The sequence below is a fragment of the Cryptomeria japonica genome, chromosome 8 (assembly GCF_030272615.1).
Source record: "Cryptomeria japonica chromosome 8, Sugi_1.0, whole genome shotgun sequence".
NCBI lineage: Eukaryota > Viridiplantae > Streptophyta > Pinopsida > Cupressales > Cupressaceae > Cryptomeria > Cryptomeria japonica.
Window position 1 is genome coordinate 134827254 of NC_081412.1, and position 9979 is coordinate 134837232.

The 9979-nt window shown below is 35.4% G+C and overlaps 1 protein-coding gene across 1 annotated transcript; it reads right to left on the reverse strand.

Annotated features, from left to right (window-relative positions):
- Positions 1 to 8080: 8080 nt before the first annotated feature.
- LOC131041558 (uncharacterized) lies at positions 8081 to 8851 on the reverse strand. The gene has a single exon (XM_057974684.2). The coding sequence runs from the start codon at positions 8849 to 8851 to the stop codon at positions 8081 to 8083; it is 771 nt and encodes a 256-aa protein (XP_057830667.2).
- Positions 8852 to 9979: the final 1128 nt, after the last annotated feature.

Genomic DNA, 9979 nt, shown 5'->3' on the forward strand with positions numbered 1-9979 from the left:
AATATTATTCCACTATGGCTTCTAGAAAAACAATATTACATAAGGAGAATGCACTTGCATTCAAGCACACTACCTAGAGTTCACTACTCAAGTTACAAAATAGGGCTACAACCCTAGAGGAAAGCTCACTGCCTTAAAAGAGATAAAAAACTAATTAAAATAAGTAAAGAATTGGAAAATACCATCTAACTATGCCAAATATCAGTTCTGATTAGGCACAAAATGATTTGTTAAACTTTTCTAATAAACTATTGTGTTCAGCTTTGTTCTGCTCTACCAGATCAACATAATTCTGAGTGCGCACATGAAACTACACTCAATCACTCCAAAAACATGACATAGATTATATCTGACACCTAATCCATTATCCCTAATGATATGATATACCCGAACACTCAAAATTAATCTCTCACAAGTCATCTTCACCAATTTATCAAAATTTGAAATGTGTGGCTGCAAGTCGGCTTAGATTTGTTGTCAAACCATATACCGAAGCCAAAATACATGATCACAGGCTTCCTATAGGTCTCACATATCATTCCAAAAATATTTCCAATCACCATAAACAACATAAAGAATCCGTTCATACAATACACCATCAAAAATGAAGAGTACTATATTTTACCATTCTTCTGGATACCAGACCTTCAAACAGGTGTAGGAATCAATAACGAAGGGTGGATTTTCATGATGATCTACTTCATATACCCAACCAATTAATCATTGGTCACCAAAATCAAAAATTCTTCACCGGAAATCATAAAAATGTATACTGAGTTGCACTGATAGACTTAATCCAGAATTACCATATTCAAGATATCATATTAGCCAAAACTTCAAACCAGATCAGGTCAATAGACTGAGTTTCCATCAATGATAACTCCTAAGAATCCACAAGCATCAAGAACAATCAATCTTCATAGGAGCATCACTGAAACACCAAATGCCAACAATCTCCCTCTTTGGCATTGATCACAACATGGGTGAAAAATGATAAGTATCCAAAATCTACAAGACACCAAAAATCTGAACTCTATACATTCAATCTAACTGACTCCCCCTGAAGTGATTACTCCATTTTTCACTTCTCTCTCTCTCCCCCTTTGACATCAATGGCAAAGGGTGGGAATCCACCAAAACTTATATACAAAATAATGAATGAATGCACTTGATTGCATGAACTTAAAGATGTGTGAGTAAGTCACCTTTAAGGATTTCAAATACTCCTTCCATCCTCTCAGGAAACAATCAAAAATGTTTATTAGGAAACTATACATAAATGCATCAATCTCAACACTCTAAAGATCAAATGGAACTGGTTTACCTAAGGCATTTGTTGCATCTTGTTGCGCTCCCAACAAGGTGTCCATCTAGGGAATTATCAAGCTCCTTAGTTCCCCTACTCTACTCAAAATTATTTCCTTGTCATGATTCAAGCCCTTTATTTTATCAAAATAATCCAAATTTGTGCCTAAAGGGAACTCGGGAAGATGGATTGAGGTGCAAAAGAATGACCTATATCAGCTAACTTACCCTCAAGATGTCTTATTTTCTGATCAATTTCTACAATAAATTTAGGCAAAAACAAACATGATTTGAAAATTTTCCTACCTTCATCTAATGCCTCTTCTACACTCTTCATTGCAAAATTTAGGCTCACTTTATCCCTCTCTACTTATTTCAACTTTTCTTGCAATTTCATCTCATTAAAAATTTTATGTACAAATTCATCTGCAGCCTTTTCTAATGATACACAATTGGAGTTAACAATATTTAACAATTTCTTAAGCTTTTTGAAGGGAGAAGTACCAAAATCCTAACAAAAACTAGATAAAAGCTTTTCCAAAACCTCAGTTGCAAGAGAGATGACCTCTTTATCTTCATACTATAACAGATCTTCACTTGCCTTAATCTGAGCTTGGGTGGCAAGTTTCAAATCTTGAAGAAGGGAAAGAGTTCTCAACTCAATCAGGCCATGAGAGAAGTCATCCTTTACATCAATCTCCTTACCTTTGTCAGTGACAATGGTCGCAGTCATGCTTAGCATAGGTTTCTCTATTTTTTCATCACTCTTCTCCTTCTCAACTTCTGCATTCACACTCTTTTCAACTTTTGCTATCTCCTTTGTTATCATTTCTGCAATCACTTCTATCTTAGGAGGGTCCTAAGTAGCTTCACCAGAGACATTTGCAACTGGATTTTCATAGGGTGCATCTAGTGTTGCTTCTTTCTCAATATGTTGTTGATCTACCTGACCACCGAAGACTTCTATATGTACTTCTAGAGAAGAAGTGTCAAGATTATGTCCTTCTAGCTGGGAGGTATCTTGAGGATGATTTACCTCATGTCTCAACTCAAGTAAAATGTCTTTCATTATTTGTTTTGTTTCTCTTGCAACTTCATCGATTTTTCCAAGCATAATACTATTAACTCTTCTCTTGCTTCTGAATTTTTCTTTTGCCAATTTTAATAATCTTTCAACTTCATCCCTAGAGATGGTTGAACAAGTATTCACCAAAACATACTCCTGCATTTATTCATCTTTCTGGCAGGCAGTATTTCTTTGAATATTAAGGATATCATATAGCTCCTTGGGAAACATGGATGATAACTCAATTAGAGCTTTACTAAAGTTATTCATATATAGTACAATTTCTTCCTCAATTTCTCTCCTCTCCTTATCATCCGTATTCTCATAATATACACTGAGATTTTTCAAATTTCCATCCTTAATGATTTCATTCTTTATATCTTCTAAAACTTTAGGAGGAATAATCTCAATCTTACCAAATTCCAAGGCTACATCTATCTCAGATCTTGGCTTCCTAGTTCCTTTAGATTTTTCGAATGGCTCACCTTGAATCTTTGTCTTCTTAGAGGGTGGAGCATCACCAGATTGCTTTCTAACTACTCGAGCATAAGTAGCAGTCTTCTTGACTTTCCCAACTTTTTCATCCGACTTTGTCTCCTCCTCTATTCCAATGTATTTCCTAGAGAGCTTCTCCTTTTTCCTTTTATCCACTCCATCGATTGATATTGTTGGTTTGGGCTTAGGTAGAGGAACATGTTTCTTCACTCCGGAAATAGGTGTAGACTTACTAGACTTAGCCTTGGGCTGCATAGAAGGATTAGTTGGTTTGGGTTGTGGTTTGATTACATCCTCCTCCCTCTGAATATTTTGAGCTCTTGCCCTTTTTACAACTTCCTTTGTCAGTCCCATTTTCTCTACAACAACCTCTGCTTCCTTTTTATTTTCCTCTTTCTTCTAGCATCAGTGAACTGTTTATGCAAACTTAAGTCCTTTTCCTTGAAAGTACCAAATCTTTCTTCTTTTGGATCTACTGACTAGCTAAATAGGTGTTGAGCATATGCTTCAAGCATGATAGCATCAAATTCATGCCCCATGGACATGATCCAAACTATCCTAGGCTCAACCGCTTCCATCTGACATCAATCTTTATCAACCATGAAACAAAGAGTTTGCTCATATTTCTCCATAGTCTCCTTAGGAATTCTTTCTCTGCACTTCATGGAGGCTTGAAAAGTCTTGAAATAGCCCCTTAAAGTAGATACTCTCATTGTGGCATCTCCTATTCCCCACATTCCATCCTTGATTTGCATTTCCACTGGTCTATCATAGGCCCATTGGACCTCTTCTTTTATACTGAGTATCTCATTCAATAAATATAAGGGCAAACAAATAAGAAGAGACCCATACTTAAAGGTGTGCTTCTTGTCTTGCTTAATTTTCTTCAAATTACCCATTAGTTCATTCAGAAGGACTATGCATAGATCATACCTCTTGTCATCCTTGAGCATCTGATATGTTGAATAAATTGCAGCTCTAGAGATAGAGTTATGTCTGCTTGATTGATAGACTTTCTAACCAACCACCATCGATGCAAATTTGACATCGTGCTCCAAGATGTCATTGATAGGCATCGCTTTGTTATCAAACTTAGAACCAGTAGGGGCTATAACTATGTTATTCGATACTTTTATCAAGCCAGGTACTTCACCGATTTCACTTAGGCATGTCATAGCTTGAATTGCCTACTTATTGATCTTATGAGGCCTATCAAGCCATATGAATTCATCATGGACTCAATTGAGGATATACCGGATCCATTATGCTTCATCAAACAATGGGAAATGGATGAACTGCAAAAAACCCTTGTCCTGAACAACCTTATATTCTGGTTTGAGGTTACCCAAGTTGTCCACCAAATGTTTTTTATACAGGGTCAACATATCAGCATTTCCAATATCCTCAAGATCATAATGGATGTATGTCCTAACATCCTCATTGTGAAGAACAACGTGGGGTACCAAATAAAATTCTCCTTCTGGATCATCTTTGACAGACTTGAAGGGGTGTTTCTTGAAAACATGTCTAGCTCTATCCTTAATCTCAACAACCAATGGGGTAGAAATTCCAGATGTCGATGCCATTTTAAATCTAAGGTTTGAAAATGGATAGCTTCACTGAACAGATAAATACCTTTTAATTCAACCGGACACAAGAAATTGCTTCTGAATCGCTGCAAGCTTGATTTTGATCGCCAAATCTCTTTTCTTCACTGCACTGCTCTTTTCTCTTAATCTCATTGTGAAAAATAAATCTTTGAATGCCCCTTTTAACCTTTGAAACCCTAATTCTATGTTGTAATAAATTCTTCAACCGGTTACCTTTATTTTCATGAAATTGATTACCAGAGCCTCAAATCTTCATCAGATCTTCCAGATAACATCTACACACATGGTTTAAGACTTTTGAAACCTACTGGAATTAGTTGCATATCACCTAAGAGTGGAGTTCTATGAATCTACATGTAAAGTTCCCCCTAAGGCCAAAAAGCCCTAGTTGTCGGATGAGGTTCCATCACCAAATTCAAGTGTGAATCCATTCTGCACATTGGAATCCTCTTTCTTTACCCACATTTTCTTATGTTGATCTCTAATTTAATATACTTTTACTTTGCCTTTGTTTACTAGACCATTATTCTTGCTCTGCAATATTTTGCAATGTGACCAAGCTTGTTGCATGCATGATAAACAACATTTCTCTACATAGGTTTGAAATTCATCTGATTTGGTCTCATCTTGCATTGGTTAGAGATATGTGCAAACATCCCACAAGAATAACATCTCATGCTCTAAAAATTATTCATTACTACTCAACACATGTTTGACTTGTGACCAAAATTGTTGCATATGAAACATTGACCGGTAAAGGTAGGACCATTGTTCACATTATTCAACATTACATTTTTCATCTTACTTCTACATTGATTTATCATATGACTAAATTTATTGCAAGTAAAACATATACCATTGAATTTATAAGCATTAGGTTGTCTTACCGGAGGATTATTGTTCTTAGGCTTTGCATTGCTCTATCCAAAATCAGAGGATTCTCCTTTTTCATATTCAAGTCCTCTCATATCTTTTCTGTGCCTCTGACTATCTAGCATCTCATCAAGCCTTGTTGAGCTAGCATTGAATTTGTATTTGTATTCATTTGCAAGATCAAGTTCGTCTCTTAGGGCAACAATCTATCTTTCAAGTTCTTGACCATTATTCCTTGATTGTGTCAACTCAAGCTTCAGCTGATCATTCTCATAGGTAATTCTAAAACATTCATCTTCTCTATCTTTCAATGATTGAGTCAAACTTTCTTCATTCTTCTTTCGGTCTTCAATCTCCTTAGTCAACTTCATCACTATGGATTGCATCTCATTCTTCAATACAATATTCTCTCTAGCAAGATTCTCACACTCATCAAACTTGTCTTGATTCTCCATGCTTTGTTCTTCTTTTTCTTTTAGTTTTTCCATTAGCTATTTCCTCTTGTCTCTTGAAGTGTTCACATGATCTTTCAAATCATTAATGAAGTTTTTAGATGCATTCAAGTTTATCTTCAAAAAACTTAGTTCATTTCTTGTTGCATCAAGATCTTCAAGAGCCACGCAAAGTTGTCTCTGAAAACTGAGCTCTAATACAAAGTGTTGGAATCAATGAACACTAAGAGGGGGGTGAATCATTGTTCTACAAATTTTGAATTTTTTAATCTCATTCTTTAACCACCAGATGAAATGATAAACTAATAAGGCACTGAGAGGGGAGTTGAATCGATGCAAGCAAAAAATTTAAGAATCTGATTACACCTCTTAACAACTTTAAAATCAATAGGCATGCAAGTAAAATAATCACATAAGAAAACACTACATAAAACATGCCAACCATAACACAATGATTTATACATGGAAACCCAAAAGGGAAAAACCACGGTGGGAGTTAGTACCCACAAGATTCACTATCTCCAGAATAGAAACCTCTGACTGGTTAAGGTCTTACAAATATGCCCTATTAGGAGTAACCTCACAAGAGGATTTAAACTCAGATGTTGAGCTACCCTATTAGGGTATTTACAGATTAATGCCTGACACGCCCTACCCGGTTAAGGGATTTTCTTGTTGTAACTGTTAGAATAACAACAGTTCAATGATCTTCATATAAAACTTTTGTTTTTTGATAAGATCCACTTTAGCTCCTCCAAAACTTCAATAAAACATCAATACAGAGCTTCACTAATCACCACACAATCAAAATCTCAACATTCACCTTCGATCTCATACAAGCATTCATAACTCGTCATACTTTTTATAGACATCAACTTAGTTGGCTCATAACCTTGGAACAATTTCCTAGGTTCAATGAATCTAGACAAACTTACTTTATATGTTGAACTTATGTCGGCCACCAACATAACAAACCAAAAATAAAACAAAACTGTACCGGTTTACCGATCTTAGTGACTTTATCACTACCGGTTAAGTGTTCTTCCAGATAGCCTGCTCTGTACATCAAATCTCAATCATCTCATTTAATCTGCTAATGTGATCAAGAATATAACATCAAATAACTATCTCCATCACACCTGTAAAACCACATCATCCACCTCTTCGTCAATCGTCTGTACCAGTTGCTTGAATGCAACTCTAGTCCATTTAACCGGTTGAGGACCTATTTGTGAGTTCACTGTTAAACTATCTTCTCTATCGATTAAGATTTACCGGTTGGCTTACAAGACTTATGTGACTATAAAAACATAGTTTCCATCAATGACAACATAAAACAAGTCACCAATCAACTCTTTACACCAAAACATCAACATCAAGCCAACAATCTCCCTCTTTGGCATTGATGGCAACACTTCGGAAAAATTTTGTCTAAGTATGCAATACAAAAATTGACTATAATCATGACACATACTCCCCCTTAACAATTACATGCTCTTACAAAAATTTAAACCATTACAAGACTCATACTGCTACTCCCCATTATGATTACAACAAAATTTTGACTGACTCTTTTCAACAACTACTCCCCCTTTGACAATAATGACAAAGAAAAGTAAATTCATTTGCATCAAAATTGCATAGCATATATAGATATAAGAGTTCAAAATGTTTTTACAATGCAATTTTAGAAAAAAGCTTCACTAAAATGAGATTTCAACTGCTTCAGATCATTATGGCAGGTCTCCAAAATAGTGTCGGTTATCTCCACATGTGTCCTGACTTTCCCAATAAACTCCTCCATGCAATATATAGTGCTCATCTCTGGGGTAGCAAGAATAGCTTCTGACTCTTTATATCCTCTCTACAAGATCTCAACTTCTGGTATCAATTATGTTTGTGGTTCTTGTAGGGATTTTGTTATCTTTACTTGTTCAGTTTCATAAGCTTTCAGCTTATGTTAAAGTTCAACAACCGACCGTCCATAGTATATTGCAGAATCATTCAGGGTCTTAAATGAATCACTTAGAACTTGAAGTTCTTTTTCTGCTTCTTCTTTCTGCTTCTTCTTTCTGCTTTACCAAATCATCACAAAATAAAGAAAAATTTTCCACAGTAGAAAGGATCTTACTACCAGTCTCCAATGCTTCCATAAAATGGTCCTTATTAACAGTCAAAGAAACTTTAGCTTTATCAATATCTTTCATTAACCGCTATGTCCTTTGATTCTTATACTCCTTTTCTACACAAACATATGTTGCATCCTCAAATGTTTTCACCTATTCACCAGCATCATTAACTAATTGACCTATCTTATCAATCAGTGTAGCAAAATTATCTGTATCAGTCTCCGGTAATAAGCTTGACAAAATTTCAACTAAATGTTTGATTGTCTCAGCTTCTTTCTGTTGTTCCTTCATTCTCTTCTTCTTTGCTCTAGATTTCATTGCAGTGGCAATCTCCATTAATTTTGTAGAACTCAGCATATCCATATTAAGGGGTCCTTGTATGCTTAATGCATCATCGTCCTCATCATCATCTATTTTCTTCTTAGAATTAAAGGATAGAGGTGTCACTTTAGGTTTAAATTTCTTTGTTTCCTTCTCTTCTTCCTCTTTCTTCTCTTTAGGTCTATCCTGTATCATTTCTTCTATCTTTTCTTTTTCCTTATTCTTTTCATTGTCATTTACCGGTTGCAGAACAGTCTGTGTATGTATAGGTGGATCTTTAGATCTCTTATCTTCTCCATCTTTGTTCTCTTCATGTCCATGTTGTTGTTCATACATTCGCACATCATCAACCTGCACATTTACACCATTAGTTGCATCAACATCATTAGTACAAGTGTCATCATCAGGAATGACAACTATCTTTGTCTGTGTATTGATCGGTTGATCATCTACCAATTGGTCTCCCATAACAATCACATCAAGTGTAAAATCATTGATATCAACATTGTCCAGAATATCTTTTGTCTCAAACTTCTCTAGTTGCTCTTCCTCATCAGGAATCAAACCCAACAATTTCTTCAATATCAGCTCAGTTTCCATATGAACTAATTGGGTCTCACCAATTAACATTCTTGTCAACCTTTTCTTAGATCTGAAAAATGATTTTACCTTTGAAATAATTTCATCTATCTCCTCTCTTGTAGTTTCAAGATGTAGATTTTTAAGAATGAATTCAATACATTCTCTGTCTTGTTTAATAGTAGTATGTCATCTTGCATCAATCTTATTATATAAAGAATTTGAAATTATCCCTTCAAATTCAATTAGAGCTTTGTTGTATTTATTCGTCATGAAAACTACTGCATCCTCTATCTGTCTTTGTTAATCCTCACCAAAACTATCATAAAGTTTCTTCACAACAGTTAATAAACAATACTCCTTAACATGCATAACTAAACTTTTCAAAAGATGTAAGCTTTGTTACCAGTTTCTTTACAGTCTTGACAATGGAACCTCCAACATCCTTTGATCTCTTACCACTAGCTATTAAGGCTTTCTTCTCACCTTCTGATTCAGTTTCTTCTTCATCAACAGCTACCGGTTTCTTTGCTTGTTCCTTTTTCCTTTTCCCTGTATTTACCAATGCTTTAGGTGCAAGGAGCTCAATGATTTTTCCTTTTCTCTTGAATTGTATCTCGGAAGGCTTCTCCTTCTTATCGTTAGCAGGTATCTCTTTCTTAATCTTTGCATCTTCCCTTCTTGTTTTCATACCAGTAGAGGTACCAATTGGGGAACTTGACGCACCTGTTTGTTGTGTTGCATGTCTTTCTCTTGCTTCTGCAATGGCTTCCTTTGTAAAACCTTGTTGTTCAGCAAATGCCTCCACTTCCTTTCTCACTTTCTTAGCAATTACCAGTTTATTTAATTTAGAGTGCACCTGTAGAGATTTCTCCTTGTAGGTGCCAAATCTTTTACAATTGTAATTGTCGGTTGAGTTAACAAGTGATATGCATATGCCACCAAAAGATCTTCCTCAACTTCATAACCCATAGGCATCACCCAATTTTTCATGGGATCAACTGCCTCCATCATACAAGTATCTGTATCAACTATGAAACAAATTGTGTCCTTATATTTTTGGACAATACTCTTTGGTAACCTTTCTCTTGCATGCATCTTCTTCTGAAAATATTTAAAATATCCACATACAATCTTATCAAAACCATT

What these genes read in the sequence shown, in the direction of transcription:
- LOC131041558 (XM_057974684.2), bottom strand. Translation starts at nt 8,851, where the DNA reads ATGGAAACTGAGCTGATATTGAAGAAATTGTTGGGTTTGATTCCTGAT.